Source organism: Vicia villosa, linkage group LG1 (assembly GCF_029867415.1).
Source record: "Vicia villosa cultivar HV-30 ecotype Madison, WI linkage group LG1, Vvil1.0, whole genome shotgun sequence".
NCBI lineage: Eukaryota > Viridiplantae > Streptophyta > Magnoliopsida > Fabales > Fabaceae > Vicia > Vicia villosa.
In genome coordinates this window covers 13429043-13450672 of record NC_081180.1, presented here as the reverse complement: position 1 = coordinate 13450672, position 21630 = coordinate 13429043, and the positions used below count along the sequence as shown (strand labels likewise).

At 34.3% G+C, this 21630-nt stretch overlaps 1 protein-coding gene across 1 annotated transcript; it reads right to left on the bottom strand.

The window, feature by feature from the left end:
- Positions 1-8027: 8027 nt before the first annotated feature.
- On the bottom strand, positions 8028-12747 carry LOC131628932 (uncharacterized). The gene is made up of 5 exons (XM_058899748.1): positions 12270-12747; positions 11757-11860; positions 10891-11067; positions 8502-10357; positions 8028-8381 (listed from the first exon to the last, which is right to left on the bottom strand). Exons 1-5 carry the CDS (start codon positions 12488-12490, stop codon positions 8226-8228), a joined length of 2514 nt encoding a protein of 837 aa, XP_058755731.1. The 5' UTR covers positions 12491-12747; the 3' UTR covers positions 8028-8225.
- Between the last annotated feature and the right edge of the window lie 8883 nt (positions 12748-21630).

Here is a 21630-nt window from a genome sequence, read left to right as displayed (position 1 = left end):
GATATCGGTGAAACCAGACGAGGAGCTTCCAAGTAAATGGCTGTAGAAAGGACCAGTCAGTGTATTCATGAACATATCAACCAATTCTCTGTCAGTCAAGGAGGGTTTGACTCTTCCAGCTAGATCTCTCCATTTTTGAGCATACTCCTTGAAACTTTCCTCGGGTCCCATAGACATGCTTTGTAGTTGTATGCGAGTTGGTGCGAGGTCAGCATTGTATTGGTATTGATGGTAGAAAGCAACAACCAAATCTTCCCAAGTACGGATGTTGGTACTTTCCAGTTGATAGTACCATTCGAGTTGAGTTCCAGATAAACTCTCTTGGAAGAAATGGATCCAAAGCCTCTTATCAGCAGTGTGGGGCTGAATCTTTCTTACATAAGACCTCAAGTGCATCTTGGGACAAGAGACTCCATCATACTTAGCAAAGGCGGGAGTTTTGAATTTCGGAGGAATAACTACCCCAGGAACGAGTCCTAGTTCTTCAAAATCCAACCCAGGTACCTTCTGAATTTCCACGCTTCTCAAGCGCTCTTCTAGTAGTCTATACTTCTCATCAGCATAATCCTCATCTTGAGGATACTCATCTTCTTCTTCTTCCTGGCCATCAGAACCTACATGGCTTCCCTGATTGTTCTTGACACTAAGATCACCTCCTTCCTCTTCCTCTTCCTCTTCCTCATCTTTAGGAACTGTTTCTGCAGCCTTCTTGGGACGACCCTTGAATCTTCTTCTCAGGTTAATCACTCCTTTGGGCTTCTCGGTCTTTTTCTCCTTCTTAGTCAGAAGGGTTTTCAGCTCGTCTTGCCCCTTGGATAAGTTCAGGATCAGATCTTGAAACTGGGCATTCTGAGCTTGAAGGTCTTTGACTGATTGCTCGAGATTCATGATGCTGAAATAAACAGCGAGGAGGTAAGAAACCTGTGGTGGGAACCTGTGATGCAATGTTATGAATGCAGATGCAATACTTTCAAGGATCATTAGGCATTTAGTTAGCAACATTAGAAAATGATTTGGTCGCGTCTTTGTCTTGAAGAAATCTGAATTTTGTCTTTGAACGTCTTTCTTTGAGAATCAAGCTCACCATATCGAGTGGGTCATCGCCTCTGATTCGGGATACTTTTAAATTTGAAGGTACGTGGCTAGAGGAAAATAAATCCTCTTGCCTCTTGCTAAGTACTGAGTCTTTGAATTGGAAGGCATGTTGCTAGAAGAAAATAAATCCTCTTGCCCCTAGATAGGAATTCAGTCCTTGATAAGCGCACCTGAAATTATGCGCCCTAATTCCCTAAGATCCTTGAAAGGGTTAGTTAAATCATGTTATGCTTATGATGTCATGATGTTATGCGAATGCAGTTCGTTAGACTTAGTGCGAAACGGTAAGGACAAACAAATCCTTTCAACAAAACCTGCGAGGAAATGAAGGTTAGTAGTAAACACTAACAAGTCACACAATTTTTGGCTTAAGGCTTGCATGGAGTCTGATCAGGTGTCCTTCCCAAGGGTATTTCTATGGATAAGGAGATTTCAGCAACGGGTTCTACAAGTTATCCAGAATTGTCAGCCCTTCTAAAGCACCCTCGGACATGATGCATTTGCATCATGCAATGATACTTTGAGAAAGAACCTATCTGAATTGTAGCATCGGGTAGCGACTAGTTCTTAACATTTGTCAAGAGTAGTCCCCCCACTACGTTCCTAAAGGCCAGGATGGGTTAAGGGTAACTAAAGGTCCTTGAGCTCCGGCGCACCCGCAGACACATACATAGACCTCCCTCATTTGAGAAAGGTGTGCATATGCTATGGAGTCCTAACTCAAGTGTGAACTTCATATTGACTCATCTCCCACATATGTGAAAGAGGTCGCCATGACTATGCCACTCCTAATCTTAAGTGTACTTGAATCCGGGTGTAGGATTCGTCCTTCAGTTAATTCCCAAAAACGCCCCTGAAAAATAAAACAAACAAAGCAAACAACAGAAAACATTTAAGTGAATCCTAAACTTTTAAGGTAACCCCTCTTTTATCGAAATTTATCCCCAGCAGAGTCGCCAGTTCTGTAATACGGTGAACTGACTTTTTATCGATCGGAATGTCGCGGTAAGCAAGAGTCGCCACCGACTTTTATTTTATCCAAACTAAATCAGAAAGGTAAAAAGAAACAGAAAAAAACCTTTTAAAGAAATCTAAGTTCGGGGGGTAATTTATGCAAAGGGAAGGTGTAAGGCACCCTTTGCATCCATGGTTTTCCATGGGCTCTTAATTGCTTTGCTTGCTCGTTTTCAGAAAATGTAGATGAAAGAGGAAAAATGGACTTTAGCTCGTAAATGAGCGTAGCCAGTTTTTTGAAGAATTTTGAGAAAGAATATAGAAAATAGAGCATGGCAAGGCAATTAGGGGCAATTACCTTAAACTCAGATGATAGGTCCCTTTTTAGCCTTTCAGAATGAAAGGGTCTATCCTTGCCATGAGAGGGCAGGAAGCCTTTCGTTTGGAGATTGAAGGGTCGTCGAGATATCATTCGCCCAAAGACTGACCCATGCCATAGAGAGGCAGGTAGTCTAAAGGGAATTATCAGAATAGCTTTTTTCGTAGGCAACCAGAAGATACCTCAGCCTTTTTCGTGGGCAACTTCCGAGGGTCGAGGTCATGTTAGTGTATCGAAGGCAGCATCATTTTAGGGTCTCATGACCTTTTATCGAGGCAACATGGCTGAGGTATCCTCATATTCGAGGGACTGGCTATTCTGCAAAAAACACAAGGCAACAGGCAACAAGGCAACAGAGAGGATTACCCAAAAGCGTGCGTGTGTGCACCAATCACGTGATTATATTCAATTATATTATCTTGTAAATTAGTGAGGCTAATTCAATTTAATGGTTGTCACTCCCTATTTTACTAACCACGCAGATAATATAAGGCAAGAAACAGTAATATGGGGGAGGGGACAATGAAACCAGCGGATCCCTTAATAGGGTTTGACATAAGTAATAATAGAACAGAAAAATAAAGGGTAAAGTTTAGGGTTACCAAACTCGTAGCTTTGGCGATCAACAAACCCTGGAAATGCAAGCAAACAAAAAATAGGGTAAGTGTATGGCTAGTTCGAAGGCGAACGAGATTATCCCTAAAATAAAGAATAAATAAGCTTAAAACAATGATATAGGCAAAGGTACTTAGCTCTGATTTGATCTGATATGGTTGATAGTCGGAGGAAACCTCGACAATAAACCTGAAAAGGGCAAAGGCAGAAACAAAAGAGTGAGTGTATGCACAGTTCAGAAATATAAGGGCAAACCCTAAAATCAAAGGAAACAAAATAGACTTTTAAAAATAAATAGGGTACTTAGCTTTGTGAAGGGTGTGGCGCGTCGTCGGAGGAAACCCTGTTGCTAACCCTGAAAAGAAAATGCACAAAGAAGCAGGAAATTTTCAGTGTATGGCTAATTCTCGTAAACCCTAATTAAGGCACAAATTAACCATGGTTAATAGAATAAATAAAATCGAATTAATTAATTATTGGTTTTCATCCTAATTAATTAAATCGGTGAAAATAGGGTTTCGATTAAATGTCTAACCTTAATATTTATTTTAATCAATTAACAAGAATAGGTATAATCAATTAAACAATTAAACCAATAAATTAACTTAATTATTTAAATCAAATAAGAATTATCATTATCAATTAAATTAATTTAACAATTTAGTTAGAAAATAAATATTTTCAAAAAAGGGCTTTTTATATATAAAAAGGGGAATTTTAGAATAAGCTTGAATTAAAAAGGATATTTTAAAAGAATGAAAACAAATTAATAAACAATAAGGAAATAGTACTTGAATAACTAAAAAATAAAAAAAAATTGGTAGACTTAGCTCATGATCCTGCGTGGGTGGCTTTTGAAGGACCATGATAGACTTGCAATTCCCTGACGTTGGATCATCTCTGGCAGTGATCGGATGGTCTCGGGCACGAAGATGTATGGTGCACGTGTGTAGATTCGCCACACTGGATCTGCAAACATGGTTGTGAAAAAAATAAAGAAGCAAAACCGCAAGAGACAGGGATCGAACCCCTGCCCTTGCATGTGAACGTTTTTAGTGTATGCTGTTTCACCACTGGGCCACTTCACACTTCGCTGCAAACAGATGAACAACATATAATATATAAGGAAAACGTCCACTTGACAAATTTTAAAATAAGAACCTGCGCGCCCAGGCCTTATCATCTTCTTCGCAGGGATTTTGCAGCAAAGGCAACGTTTTTGCCTACGGCCTTCTTGCGTTGCCATACACCCTGAAAAATAAAAAAACTAACGAAACCGATCGTAAAATCAAAACCAAGCCCATGGATTGATTAGAAATCGTCCGGTGAGTCCAATGGTACCATTGATTTCGTCTAATTTTGTCTCCACCTTAAAGCCCCAAATCGGAGCTCTTGTGACCTAACAATGGTGGAACTCAAATTCTAGGCCAAAACTCAAATTAAACCACACACACACGTTGCAAACATCTGTATTATCGTGAATGCGCAATCAAATTATGCTAACAATGCATGAATTATCAAAACCGAATTAAAATAAAAAATCGCAAACCGTGGCTTTCGCGGTCGTGTTCTTAGCGTTTTAGTGGATGACGATGACCCCTACAGTTCCAGAATGCCCCAAGAAATCGCTTGGAATGCTTGGAAGAGCCTGAAATTGCTTCAAACTTCGATGCTACCTCCTTTGGATTCACGATTTTTTAATGTGTGAATATGGTTCTGTCAGCCGAATCCCCCTCCTCTTAATTTGTTTATGTATTTATATGGTATGCACTAGGTCAACAAAACAAGAGAAAATCTTCTTGAAATCTTTGATTGAAAATCTTGCAGTATTTGATTTGAGAATCAAGAAGATTGTATCTCCTTTGGAAAGATTTGGTGTCTTACTGTTACTTAGCATCTTTTATCACACGATAACATGAGCAAATTCTGTTTCTCTTTAATTTTTATTTTTCTTCTTAATGATAATCATTACTAATATAATAATACAAACTAGAACAAAAATATGACCTAATAATAATATATGTTAATAAAAATAATTATACTAACTAATACTTAAAAATAATTCCTAACATAATAAAAGACAATAGAAATAACTATACTAACAAATAATAGAAATTATATTTAATATAAATTAATGATAAAAACTAATTCCTAATATAATGAAATAAAAGACTATGAACAAAAATAAAGGGAAGAGGTGGGATTCGAACTCATGTCCTCTTAATAATCGCATTCCTTACCTCGCTCTACACCCGCTAGACCAGCGTGTTTGTTTGAGACATAACGGAATTTGTAAATATATGAAGAGTGTGACAATATGCCTCAAATTGAATGTAGTAGCCAAATGAATCATCTGTGAGTAAAAAATGCAATTACCTGGAAAAATCCCGATCATTACCTAAAAATCCTTTTTTGAACTAGAGTGCTTGATTGTATGGATGCATGCTACGCAAATGACTTAAGAGGACATGCGCACATGAAAGGAGAGGCAAAAAAAAAAATATACGAGGGCAAATTTTGGGGTATGACAATCCCATACATCTTTGGATATTTCTTGCTCAATTATCTTCTCAAAGATATTTGAATACACAAACTGATGGATAAACAAACAAGTCTTTTGCCATCTATCTTTCTCAGTTCATAATGAACAATTCTTTGGGTCTCAAGAGCATTCGTCTCTAAATACGACTTTCATATGCACACCTCTTCTATCATATTGTTCTCCTTTAATATATTGGTTGGAAATTGATTGAAGGTTGAACTTCAATTTTCCATGGATGATCAATCTTCCATGGATGAAAGTTGAGGATCAAATTGGTACTCTTGATACCAAATTGTTGGATAACTTATATATCAAGTTATTTAAAAATTGAGAAATCAAGAGAGAAAATCCAAGACAATTATGAGAGGGATATTTTTGAAATAAATTGTATATAAGTACATGAGAGAGAGTTATTTATAAGGCTATAAAATCATAATTAATCAACTAGTCATGATGGCTAAGTTGTGACTGTTTGTTTGTGTTGTAAGTTACATTTGCAACACTTCCATATTGTCACTAACAACAAATGTTTAAAAACATGATAAAGTTAAACTAAATGTCATTGAACTTTACCTGCAATTTAGGGTACAAACCATTTAGTGAATTATATATCTAGGATGATAAAAAAACGTGTATCAGCGGATAAAATCCATCACGAATACGAGACATATAGCTTAATTGATATTCATGGATAAAATAAATGAATATTTAAATATTCATTTTTTAATAGATACAGACGCGGTTTAATAATTTTCGTACCTGCGGATATTCGTACCCTTTAATAAATTATAAAAATTATTTAAATATTGTTAAAAAAATTAACCTTATATTTCTTTGTTTCTTTTTAAAATTTTCTTTGATCTTTTTTCACAATATATACAAATTATGTTTGACTATTTCATATTTAAGTTTCTTCAATTTTCCTGACCATCGTCCAACCAACTAGTACGGTCTTTCCTTTGTCCAACCAATGTCTTCGTTTCTACTTTTTTATCGTCCGCTCTTTCACCATAACTCACAATCACAAATTTTTTTTGTTAAAAATGAAATATATGGATATTATGTTTTGATGAAAAAGAAATAAATTAATGTGATAAAATCGTGTTGTTAAGTTGAGATTGAATTGTATTAATGTTAGAAATAAAATTTTTTTGTATCTTTAAAAGAAATTAAAAATATTTTTTTCAAAATATATTTATTTTAAAAAATATTATCTATGAATATCTGTAAATATTTGCGAGCAACTTAAAATTTACGGGTTACCCGTTTAGTGCATGCCCACACGAATATGAGACAGATATGTATACCATATTTACCCAACAGAACACATAGAGATATCATAGTATTTATCTGCGTGAATATCCATTTACACTCCTATATATATATATATATATATATATATATATATATATATATATATATATATATATATATATATATATATATATATATATATATATATATAAAAGATATAAAAGATCAAGGGATATTTTGGTCAAGATTAGTCTAAGAATGTTAAATAAATACTAACAAAATTGAACTTTCCTTCTAAAGCAATCTTAAAACCATTGGTGTCTTATAGATCAAGGATCAAGGGATGTTGTGGTCAAGATTAGTCAAGAATGATAAATAAATGCCAACAAAACTTAACTTTCCTTCTAAAGAAATCTTAAATTGTCATTGTCATTGTGAAAATCTTATATTATATTTAAGATTTATCCTTATTTATTTATTTAAGTCTAAATATAATTTTAAAATATTAAAAAAAAAATTCTATTTTAGACAAATGTTATCTTTCTCGTATTTTTTGTTGCACTTTTATACCTTCTTTTTATTATTCGTTAAATGTGTTTGAATTTGTTTTATCTTGTTTTTAAAATTTGATGTTATGTTTAAATTTTTTAAAATTATATATTTTTATGGTTATGTTTTTACATAATATTCTCTATTTGAATATTATATTTTAATAATGAATTTGTATTCGAATTATGAACGGTAAATATCATGACTATGACTAATATTATAAAATTACATGTATAAAAAAGTGATTAATTTTAAAAGATTTTCCTTTCTTATAAATCAAACATATTTGTAGTTAAAGTCTCCTATCTCCTCTCCCCATTCATATTTTGAATTAAATATATTAGTAATTAAAATTTCTTCCCTTTGATGAAAATACTTCCCCTTATGATTCTGAGCTAGTGGTAGCTCTCACATTCTCCAATCATCTCAATAAAATGATATCATAATCTATCTAAAATCCGTTGAAGATGATATCATATTTTCGCTATCAACCCCAATATGCACCAAATGTCCATAAGTTAGGTATTCTCTAAATACCTCAAATTAATATAAAGGATATTACTCTATTAGTAGTTTTCATACAAAATCCAAATCCTTGAAGGTCATCAAGATCATTAATACTACATGGCTAGTGATAAATCATCATAATTTATGTCATTTCATTTCACATAAATACATGTATTTACATAACAATCCCTCTAAACATCTGCAAAACTTGATATTCGTGAATTGCAGAAGTATAGCAGACTACACTGGCATCATTATCACCACTAAAGAATCGTAATTACACGTTACAAAAAATATACATAATATATACAGGTAAACATAAGGTTTGTCTCACATTTCAGACAAAAGGTTGCTAATTTTGCGCAGCTCCTTGAGAGCCGACATGGCGGTAACCTGCCCTTTGCCAACCAGATCATCTTTAGATGTATTATTATTATCCAATGAATCTCCCTGACCACACTCTTGTTGGAAAGCAGACTCAATCACCTGTTAAACAAAAATATAGTCCTTAAGATAACTTTTCTGACGTTTCAATCCTCAAATTGTATTTTCAGTTAACTCACTAAGTTGTCATTAAATTTTAGTGGCAGTCAGAGAGAACCTTACCTGAATATGCTCAAGCATGGACTGCCCAATATTCCTCAAAGTTCCCATCACATTTTGGTCAGGAGAATCTCCTTTTAAGTTAACAGAGCTGCAATTCTCACACGCTATAGACGAGGGTACTGTGGTACTTTGATTATTACAATTGTTGGTCGGCTTTACAGGCTCAGAAGCACGCCCTCTTTTCTCGGACACTAACTCGATGTTCTTACGACCAAACTTCCAAAGCCACTGGAATTTATTCAGTTTTATATCCCTAGAAAGTGTGGCCGAATTTCCTGTGGAATCATTATTGCGCCCTGGCGCCGGAGATAGGTTATTCTCAGGATGATCGGAGATTGGAAGAGGCGAATCAACGGGACTACTATTTAAAATTTCACTAATAACATCAATGGATAAATTAGACCCAACATTACTTTTCGGTGAGACAGTTTTATTTTCATGATCTTTGATCTCATTAGGAGGACTGGCTGGGCTAAATGAGTGTTCCTCCCTGCCAGTGTTTTTACTTGGAAGTCTATCGTCAGCACCGTAAGTAGAGGTATCATCTTGTTTCTCTACTTCAACTGCTACTGAATGATTATCCTGCTGGCATAAGATTTCATGACTGTCGAGTTTTTCTGTATCTTCTTCTTCTAACCGAAGTTCCTTGGAAAGATCTTTTAATAAACTCCGTTTAGCAGATGTCTTAGATTCCCCTTTACCACTCTTAGTAGTTGATGAAGATGGTTCGGATTCTGTTCTTTTCAAACTTAACTTTACCTTTTCTGTCCATCTCTTCTTCTGAGATGGAACCTGCTTTTCTACTCCATCTTGTTTAAGTTCTTCAGCACTGTGGACAACTCGCCACTTTTCTTCCCAGTAGCTATTATCAGGTTGAAAATTCTTAGGAGTTTTTGGTGAACCTGATTCAATTGGAATGGAAACAGATCTTGCAATTACTGATTTACCGTTGTTGTGATACTCTACAAGTACAGGTGTCGAGGATGCAATTTCAGGACTTAATGCAAGAGTCTGCAAGGATTTAGCCTTCTCTATTAGTTTTTGAATGTTTGTGTTCTCAGGGAAGCTTAATAATCTCTGGAGACAAATCGTAGGATTTTCAGTCGCAAGTAGCGAAGATCTTATATGAAGTAACATTGCCACAGCAATAGCTGAGATAAATGCTCCACGACACGAGTGAAAGATACTTAAGCCATTGTCTGCATTGTCCTCCGCGAGCTTTTCTATTTTACTATTGTCTGATAAAAAGATTTCATCCCAGATGGTCAAGAGGTTCTCAAGTGAAAATTCTCGTCCAAATAAAACTCTCAACCAGCGGAGAGCAAAGTACTGTGGTTCAACCCCGAGATCAACAAGATGGCTATACAGAGATGAATCCACATGAGACAACAAATGATACAATGCAGTGGAAGCTTCAATTACAGGTGGCAAACCAGTATGGGACCCGGGAACAGGGGAATAAGAGAAAAATTCGGCCATTGCAACTGAACCGTGAGCACCATCCATTAAGGCTTCAAACATGCAGTAAGCATCATGCTCAATGAATTTCTCAGATAAAACAATGCCCAGTTCACCTTCAGCTTCATAAGCGTCACTTAGCAATACAATGGTCTGTATCTTAGGATCAAGCTCGTCAAGACTCTTGATTTTCATTTCTTTTCCATGGGAGCCAATTTCATCATTCGTCAAGTCTGAAGATTTTTTAAAATCAAAGCTGTAAGAAAGATCATTCTCTTGGCAAAGGAGATCATCAAATCTGTCTGTGAAGTGATCTTCATAAAGTTTTCGAACTTCCAAAAGGTGCTCCACATCAACTTGGAGAACATAAAGCAAAGGAGCGAGTAACTCGTGCATTCCTACAAAATAAATTAACTAAAGAAGCTCAATAATGTTGGTTCATATTGTCGTATTTGTATAACATAAACAACAAGTTAATCATTTAATGTTCAGTAATTCATGAATCTTCCCATAAAGCAGATGAAATTTTCAACAATTCCATGCATAGAAATAATAGAGCAGAAGTCAACGTAAAAGTAGTTATAAACTTGTTACCGATAAAGATTATATGATAGAAATAGTAACTAAATCTCGTTTCCGATATGTTAGAGAGCATGAGATTCACAATGAGAAAAGCATATGGTGTGCCTTGTTTTGATTGATCAAGTAAAGCTTTCATTCCATTAGATACGCTAATGTGCTAGGCTAGTTATATAAGGTTGCGAGGAAAAATAAGACACCTATTATAAATGAAGAAGTTCGCCAAAGTCAACAATTAAGCAGTTACTTACTGAGTTGGAAGGAAAAATAAACGACGTCCCAAAGTGAGAAAATGAACTTAGTAGGAAGATAAACATGTTGTGTGTAACTGTTGGTTGGCTGAGCAATTTACCTTGTCTATAACCATACTCGGGGTGTCTAAGACACCATAATAGTAAAATTCGTCTCAATATGCCTTGGCACCCTTTTGTCTGGAAATAGTTCCCATGTTCCGGGTATAAGCGTGATAGATCCTGATCCACCATCCTCTCCATCTCCGCATTGTGAAAAAATCGACCCCATGTACTATCTGCATATAAAAAACATTTTATTGCCACCATAGATGGAATTCAATAGCTAGAAATCTACATAATGGTATTCCAAATTTTGGTGACAGAACTATGGTAACATATGCAACAATATACTCTAAAAAATCTTGGAAGTCGGAACATAGAAATAGATAGGTGTGGTAAAAAGCAGAAGGATAATGGAGGTCAAAGCTCTTTTTTTCAAAGGCAAAATGAATATATTATAATTATACAACCAAAGCCAATATAGAGGGTGGGCAAGGATAGAACCGTATACAGTACAGTTCATAGATAAAAATTAAGGCTTAGAAACAACAAAGCCAAAATGACACCATGTTGAATTCAAGTGTGGGTGGTTAAGTTTCACGTCGACTAAAAATGTAGGAATTGCTGGATATATAATAAGAGAAAGAACTCATGCACTCATTGCCTTAACGTTTTGGGAGGATATGTGGTGTCAAGGTCTCTTGGATTCTGAACGTTTAGCCTATTGACACTTCCAACGCTCCTCAGACTCTCCAACACTCCCCAACACACCAAACAGTGAATACAGAGAATCTAAACAGCTACAAAGGCAAATAGTAATAAATAAGTAGGAATGACAGTATATATCTGGCTAAATCGGGGAAACAAATTTATCCACAAGTAATTCGCAGCACGAAAGGAGTGTAAGTAGTCTGCTAATATTTACTTGGATTTTGCGAAAGTGGGTTGTCCATGACAAGATTGGGCGAACTAGTTCCATCCATTTTAATATGAGGATCAACCAGGAGCCGCCCTCTCAAACTAGCATACCTGACAAGATGAAAAACATTACATGTCAAATAAGCAATACTACATATCCAAAAAGAAAATGCAATTGAACCATATTTGACAGACATCAAGAAACAAACACCTCGATCTTACAGCTCAAAAATCTCTCAAGATAGCAACACGATATTATACATTCCGTAAATATTAACGCCAAACGCCAAAATCCATATAATTTACAGAAAGAGACCTCAATGCCAAATGAAGAAATGGTCATCATCACCAAAAATAGCAAGGAAATTGGGATATTTGAAGCTAAAATACCTATCAATAAAGCTCTGAACATTGCACTGAATCTAAGGAATACAATAATCCAAATACAATTGGATTATTGGAGAATTGGATCAAAACAAAACCCTAATATAGGACATGATTACCGAGTGAGTTGGCTTACCTCCTTCGAGAATTAGCGGTTGCGCGACGAAGATCATCAATGAAAGTTGAAGAAGAGGAAGAAGAAGAAGGCAAAACCCCAAGGTTTATACGCCACTGCAAACCTCTAAGATCGTCGAATTGCCGACTCTCCGGAGCAGGTTCGTAGAAAATGGCCTCGGAGGATAATGAATGTACCGACGATGATTTGGACAATGGCGGATGCAACACGGCCGGCGGCATGATTATCCGGCAATCCCACACCGACGGAAACGGTTAGAGAAAACAATAATCCGGAAAAATGGAAGGATTGTTGAAGAAGAAATTGCGGGGGTTTGTGTTTAGGAAGAAAGAGGAGAGAGAAAAAGGGGAATGAAATGAAGAGGATTTGGTGGTGAAAATGACGTGGCAATTATAATTAGGGAGATGGGAAAGAAAATCAATGATTGGTGAAGTTGCATGTTTTTTCTGCCCCTTTTCTGTCTCTCTGATTATGAGAGGGATTTAGAGAGAAAGAATGTCACGTTTTCTATTCTTCTATTTTGAAGAAAAATAATACTACCAAATTTATGTGTATGGAAAAGGAGAATGAGTGCAATCCATGAACAATTCTTGCATGGACATAAACTTAAATTCATATATTTATGAACAACCAATAAGAAAAGAGAGAATTTAAATTTATTTATAATTTAATTTCGTTTTTAATTGTCAACATGGAGGGTGGTTGTGATAATGGAGGAGAGAGATAATTTTAGTTTTATTATTTAATTAATAAAAAAATGTGATTGGTTGTGTGGAAATCCAGGTGTTATATCTGTGTCCATCTAAGTATTTTCCGCAATGCATATATGCATCGAGATTTATATTATTGTCCAATAAAAATATAATAAATTATTATATTATTATATTAATTTTAAATTATAATTTAATTAAGAGTTTAATTTATATGCATTGACAGTGTAAAATTATTTTACACTGTCATCCAATAGAAAACAAATAAAGTGCTTTGTCATTAAAAGAACTTCTAAATTAAAGTGTGTTTTATTCTGATACAAAATTGATGTAATAAACTAGTCAACTAACAACATAATTAATAACAAAATAAAGATAAGTCAACTATAATACTCGCTTCAAGTTGGACTATTGAGGTTAACAAGGTCAAACTTATTGATAAATTGCTAAAAGTTGACTTTGGTAGGACTAGTAATAAATCTTTTTTAAGGCAATAAATAGGTTTCTTGAGTTTGTAGACTTTGGTAGTGATGGATGAGTGAGGAAGTTTACATCCTTGTGGGATGGACATGTAAAAAAGTACTTTCTCGTCATGATTATAAGTTAAAATATTTACTTTTATATAGATTAAGAAAAATAATTAAATATAACTAATTTTTTTTGAATTTATGTATAATCAAAATAAAATTTACTATAATATTCTTATTTATATTTGATGAATAAACTACTAATATTAAGTGTTTTTTAATTAAATTAAAGATATAATAGTAATAGAAATATTTATTAGTTTAAAATTTAATGACTTTTGTTTATAATAATAACTAAGATTTAAGGTATTTTTTTACTTATTGTGTCATGGAGCTTCCCATTTAGTAAATTTTCTAAATAGTTATCATGCTTTTTTTATCCCGTCGAATACTTCTTTATGTTGAGTTTTCCATTTAAAATTAAGGGTGTTCGCAGGTCGGTTTGATTCAGATTTGAGAGAATTTGATTTTCAAACCGATTAAAATTAAATGGATTGGATTTGTAAATTTTTGCAATAAAGGCCAAACTAAACCGAATTGAGAAATAACGGGTTGGTTTGTGTTGGATTGATCGGGTAGATAAAAAAATACAAAAATACTTGAAAAAAATAAATTATTTATGAAAATTAATTTTTCATAATAATATAAAAAATAGTATTAATAGTGTTCTATTGTAAATATTATACTAGCAATTTTTTCCTAATAGTTTCAAAATATCTAACCAAAAAAATCAACATAAAGGCTTTTGAATTTATAACTACTCACTTAAGTTAGTATGATAATAAATGTGTTTTATACTTCTATGCTCAGTTACCACAGTACACTAACAATTTTCTAATAACAAATTAAAATTAACTTGTCCACATACGATATTTCGCTTTTTTCTTCTTGAAGTTGAATGTTTAGTAGTAATTTTCATGATAATTAACTATTGTTGGTTTGGATTGGGTTTGCGGGTAAAAAATTGAAAATTCAAAGCCCGAACCAATTGTCATTGGATTTCAATGGTTTGGTTCGGTTCTTGTCCGAATTGAAAAAATGTTCAACCCAAACACTTTAGTTTGGTTCGAATTCAAGTTTGATTTGGATTTACCCGAACCAATTAACACCCCTATTTAAAATTCTCTACGTATTTAAAATTGAAAATCTGAAGCCCGAACTAATTGTCATTAGATTTCAATGGTTTGGTTCGGTTCTTGTCCGAAGTGAAAAAATGTTCAGCCCAAACACTTTAGTTTGGTTCGAATTCTAGTTTGATTTGGATTTACCCGAACCAATGAACACCCCTATTTAAAATTCTCTACGTATTTAAAATTGAAAATCCGAAGCCCGAACTAATTGTCATTGGATTTCAATGGTTTAGTTCGGTTCTTGTCCGAACTAAAAAAATGTTCAGCCCAGACACTTTAGTTTGGTTCGAATTCTAATTTGATTTGGATTTACCTAAACCAATGAACACACCCTATTTAAAATTTTCTACGTATTTTAACTTAATTAGATGAGACAATGTTACATTCTCTACGTATTTTAACTTAATTAGATGAGACAATGTTACATTTTTACCTTATAACTTAGAAATTAAACGTCTCAAGAAGTTATTTTTATCAAGGAAAGTTTGTAACTCCTTGTTATATGTTGATGAAGCCAACACAACTTTGGTTTTATTTTTACCGACACTGATTCCTTTTTTGTGAATTAGACATCCAAAAAAAAATTTACAGCTAAAACACCAATGCCACAATTTTCCATATTCATCTTCAAATTGTCTTTTTTCATGCGCTTTAAATACTCCTCTAAATGCACGAGATGATTTTCCTTACATGACCACAAAATCATCAAATGTTTACTTTGTTAAACTTTACAATGACATATAATTGTGGTTATTTCCCTTTGATATGTCTCTACAACATCCCTCAAACCAAAGAAGAAAAATACACATTATTGTGTTTGAATTTCCCCTACATATAATTTTTATTTTTAAATAATTGGGACATCTCTATGTCTATTACATAAAAACAAACGCTAAAAAAAATCTTAAATTTGTAGTTATTTTTTATTATGGTTTTTCAATAAACTGACAAGCTTAACAATATTAAAAAATGGATGAGGAAACTTGCTTTAAATTTACCGATTTATAAATTTGAGTTCCAATTAATAAACTTGCTTTCACATATTTAGAAATCACTCTAGAGGTGTGTTGATGGGGTGAATTTAGAAATATTGCAAAAGAAGTAAAAAAAATAAAAAACAAAAGGATAAGGTTGACATTTTTATGATCTATAACAGTAGAGAGATAAATGCAGATGTATGTAGTAAATTCTTGTTGTAGATTTTATGTTAACATATCTAATTTTTTTTATTTGGTGAAATGAGCAATATTACAATTGAAAACCATTGTCAAAGCAACATATCTACTAAATTTTTATTAAAAAAAAGGAAGCAACATATCTACAAATGGCAGGGATTAATTATAAGCGATAAGCCCATTGGTAGACTTAAAACAATGTCCGCAAAAGCATAAGGAACGACTTTTCACACTGCCTTTTTTGCTATTACACATATCTTAGACAGGGAAATAGTCTATCCAAACCAAAGTGTTTATAACACTTCTAATTTAGAATTAGCTGTACAAGTATTTGAGAATTGATATTTCAACGTAAGATTTACATAAAATTCAATGACAAATTAAATGGTTAGCATAATAATTAAAATATATGATTAACACATTTTATTTTTGATAATTAATAAATATTTCTTTAGGGGAAAAGAAAGAAAAAGAAAAAAAAGGAAGTTGCTGACAGAATGAACTCTTCTGGTGTAGGACGAGAACTTTAAATACGGTGGAGTGGAGAGTACCTGTAAGGTTGGTACTGCAAACTCAAGTTAATGAAGTTAGAGAGATGTAGTTGAGAGTGAGAGTAGGGATGGCAACAAAACCCATACCCGCGGGTACCCACCCGAACCCGTCCCGAAATTGACGGGGAAAACCCGCTTTGACTGGGTTTGGGTTTTCCCCGATTACAAAATATGGGGTCGGGTCAGGTAATGGGGACACTAGTACCCACCCCGAACCCGCCCCGTTTATTTCATTCTATATATTATTATATATTTTTGATAATTTAGAATAATAAATACATAGCCAAAGTTTTGATATTTTGATTTAAATTTATTATTTAAAACATTTGAAATGTACATATGATTTTTTTAAAATTGTTTCATTTTATTATTTATAAAGTAAATTAATTTTGGAAAAAAATAAATATTTCTATTAACAAAATTGATTTTACTAAATAGATGATGGCAGAGCGGGGATACCCGAACCCAATCCGAACCCGTTTGGGTCGGGTTTGGGTTTTAATTCTCCATCCCCGTTTGGGTTTGGGGCGGGAAATGGGGATTGTTTTGGGATTCGGGTTTGGGTTTGGGGGAGGTAATAACCGTCCCCGACCCGCCCCGTTGTAAGTATAAGATTGCGCCTAAGAGGGGGGGTGAATTAGGTTTTCAAAAATTTAATCGGTTTTATGAGAATACTTCTAATAATTTTCCCATGCTATGTAGGCCTTTTTATTTTTGAACTCCCTTTTGCCTTTGAATCCATTCTTCTTCGAAAGCTTTGGACATTCCGGCTTTATGTGTCCTTGTTTCCCACATTCATAGCATGTAACTTCTTGTGATGAAGTGGATGCTTCTTTATCTTTATGCTTTGAGAATTTCTTTCTTTTGACATAGTTAGTATTATCAATATTATTTTTATTACCAAAGAATTTGCCTAACCTTTTTACAAGAAGCAAGAAGTTTTCATCTTCATCCGATGTATCTTTCATTTTGCTTTCTTTTGAATCTACTTTTAATGCAATGCCTTTGGATTTCTTCTCTAAGTTCTCATGCTTTTCCAATCTTCCAAGTTCTGTCTCATATTCTTGAAGTTTTCCAAATAGTGTTGCGGAAGTAAGTTTTGATAAATTCTTCTTTTCGGATATCGCCGTCACTTTTGGTTGCCACTCCCTTGTCAAAGATCTGAGCACTTTAAGATTAAGTTCTTCGGTAGTTAGAGTCTTACCAAGTGCCTTCAAGTGATTTGTCAAATGTACGAATCGTTTTTGCAAATCGAGAATAGTTTCTCCGAGCTTCATTCTAAACAGTTCGTACTCTTGGCTTAAAGTATTCAACCTTGATCTTTTAACTTCAGCGGTACCTTCATGAGTTTCTACAAGAGTATCCCAAATTTCCTTTGATGTTGTACATGTTGATATTCGGAAGAATTCATCCATACTAAGAGCACCATGAAGAAGACTGATCGCCTTTTTGTCAGCAAGAACCCTTTTTCTATCATTATCATCCCATGACGCTTTAGGTTTCTCCGATCCAACACCATTAACGACCGTTGTAGGAACATGAGGACCTTGTAGGACAGCCTCCCAAACTTCTTCTCCTTGTGCTTCTAGATGAGCCTTCATTTGGATTTTCCAAAAGTCAAAATATTCACCACAAAACAATGGAGGCTTGTTGTTAGAACCACCATCTTTGAAAACCGGTCTTTGATTTGCGGAAGCCATTCTGGATCTTTAGGAACAAGTTACCTATAACTTGCTCTGATGCCAAATGTAAGTATAAGATTGCGCCTAAGAGGGGGGGGGGGTGAATTAGGTTTTCAAAAATTTAATCGGTTTTATGAGAATACTTCTAATAATTTTTGGTTAAGTGTTTGAAGGTTTTTTTGTAAGGTTCTTTTCTTTTCTTTGGTAATGGTGATGAATGCAATAAAGTGCGGAAAAGTAAAGAACGCAACAATATATACTGGTTCCCCTCACAATCCGAGAGTACTCCAGCCCCCTTTCAAATACGAAAGAGATTTCACTATAGTTAGAATTATTGTACAAGCCTATGCCTACTATCTAACCTATAGGGTGATCAAAGGTTCTTAACACCTTTAAGATTAATCAACACTAATGTGAATGAAGAACAATCCTCTTCAAACACACCACTTACTTCCAACAATCCTGGATAGTAAGGAGATAATTTTCTTTGAATTTTTACAAGAGATTTAGATGAAGTTTGTATAGCACTATCAATCTTGGATTGATCTTCTTCTTCAAATAAACAATTCTCAAAGTGAATATAAGTGTTCACAATGTATGCATGAAACTTTAAATGAATTCTCAATGAAAATGTGTGTAGAAAGTTTCATATAAAAATTCTGGTTTGTGGACACTTGAAAATAATGAAATTTATGAGTATGAATTGTTAATCAAGAAGGTGAATAATGATTTTGAAATATGTAGTATTTATAATGTGTCAAACACCTCTTTGAATGGTTATTTTTCCATGAAACAATGCAATGATCAAGTGGTAAGAAAAAGGATTCGTTTGAATAAGATCATGCAATGAAAAAACACACTGGTTCAATAGGAACCGGTTCCTACTTGGGACAACCCGGTTCCTGCTGAACGTTACAGCAGAAATTTCAAATTTTGAACTGAGGAACCGGTTCCCACCTAGGGACAACCCGGTTCCCCATAGTAAAACACAGAGAACTGAAAACTTAGAATGCTGGGAACCGGTTCCCCCATAGGGACAACCCGGTTCCTAAAACCTTTATTTTGAATTTTAACTTAGAAAAAGGTTTTAAATGAACTTTTGAAGGATGACACTTTGTAGTATGTTTATGATATGCATGGAAATATATTTGTGAACAATTATATGTCAAAGTGAGTATTGTTTATACCTTTGACACTTTAGCTTGATTCTTGAATCTTCACAATTTCTTCAAGACTTTGAAATGATGTATTTTTGCTTGATACTTGAAAATCTTTTTGCACATCCTTTATAAAAGCTTGATGTCCATATTGTCTTCATCAAAACACACTATGCTTGAGAAGCTTGCATTTACGTTCTCCCCCTTTTTGATGATGACAACCAAGTCTTGAAAATGTTTTGAAAAAGTTGTTTTGTGCTTTTGAAATTATGTTGAACACATGCAAGGCTTCCCCTATGTTAGAGACTCCCCCTAAATCCATGATTCCTTGATTTATGGTGATGAGTTTCATTTGATAATTTTAACAATGGCCTGCATTTTTCTTTGAAACAAAACAACAACAAAAACACATGCATATTCTTCTCCCCCTTTGTTATTATCAAAAAGGATGGGGAAAAAGAGAAAAAGTATCTTTGATGTATGAAAATGACGAATAAATTTTAAACATCACCTTCGTCTAAGATTCCAAGTTCTCGTCGAATTTTGTAAAACGATTCTTTTGGGAGAGGCTTGGTGAAGATATCCGCAAGTTGATTATGAGTATCTACAAAAGTGACTTCAACATCTCCTTTAAGCACATGATCGCGAAGAAAATGATGTCGAATGTCTATGTGTTTGGTTCTTGAATGCATGACCGGATTCTTTGTAATATTTATAGCACTTGTATTGTCGCATCGAAGAGGAATACATCCGAGATCAAGTCCGTAGTCACGAAGTTGTTGCTTAAGCCAAAGAATTTGTGCACAACAACTACCCGCTGCTATGTATTCTGCTTCGGCCGTACTAAGAGCAACACATGCTTGCTTTTTACAAGCCCATGATACTAATGCATTTCCAAGAATGTGACAAGTACCACTTGTGCTTTTACGATCGGTTTTACATCCTGCATAATCCGCGTCAGAATAACCAATTAAATTGCAAACACTACCTTTTGGATACCATAAGCCAACATTGGTCGTTCCTTTGAGATACTTCATGATCCTTTTAACTGCCATAAGATGTGATTCCTTTGGATTTGCTTGGAAGCGAGCACAAAGACAGACACTAAACATTATGTCAGGACGGCTTGCCGTCAAATATAATAAAGAACCAATCATACCTCGATACTTGGTAATATCAATTGGAGTACCGGATTCATCTTGATCAACATATGTACCGGAGCCCATTGGAGTATTCATTGCTTTACAATTGTCCATATCAAACTTCTTTAATAGTTCTTTACAATATTTGGATTGATTGATAAAGATTCCATCTTTGAGTTGCTTAATTTGTAGTCCAAGAAAGTAGTTCATCTTTCCCATCATAGACATCTCGAATTCTCCTTGCATCATCAATGAGAATTCCTCACACATTTCTTTGTTAGTCGATCCAAAAATGATATCATCAACATAGACTTGAACCAATAAAGTGTTACTCTTGATTTTCTTAATGAACAAAGTTTTATCAACCTTACCCTTTTCGAAACCCTTTTCACACAAAAAATTGCTAAGTCTATCATACCATGCTCTAGGTGCTTGCTTTAATCCATAAAGAGCCTTTCTCAACTTAAAGACATGTGAAGGATTCTTGAAGTCTTCAAATCCCGGGGGTTGTTTGACATAGACTTCTTCATTGATGTAGCCATTCAAGAATGCGCTCTTGACGTCCATTTGATAAAGCTGAAAATTTAATGAACATGCATAAGCAAGTAAAAGACGAATAGCTTCTAACCTTGCAACCGGAGCAAATGTTTCTTCAAAGTCGATTCCTTCTTCTTGATTGTAATCTTGGGCCACCAATCTTGCTTTGTTTCGAACAATTATACCATTCTCATCAAGTTTGTTCTTAAACACCCATCGAGTACCTATGATGTGTTTGTTACTTGGTCTAGGAACAAGTTCCCAAACTTGATTTCTCTCGAATTGATTTAATTCTTCTTGCATTGCATTTATCCATTGATCGTCTCCTAAGGCTTCATCAACTTTGGAAGGTTCAATTTGAGAAACAAAAGCCATGTGTAAGCAAGCATCTTTGAGATTTAATCTTGTTGCAACTCCTTGACTGATATCACCAATAACTTTATCAATAGGATGATCTCTATGAGTTCTCCATTCTTTTGGTAGATCATTGGTGTTTGATTCTTGTTGTACACTTTCTTGTTGAACACTTTCTTGTTGTACTTCCGGTGCCTTCACAATTGTATCATTTGAAGGTTCTTCTGGTGCCTTCACAATTGTATCATTTGAGGGTTCTTCCGGGGGTAAATCTAAAGGATCATCATCATCACAAACAACTATTTCCTCTTTGGAAGTGTTAGTCTCATCAAAAGATACATGCATAGATTCTTCAATAGTTAAAGTTCTTTTATTATAAATTCTATATGCTTTACT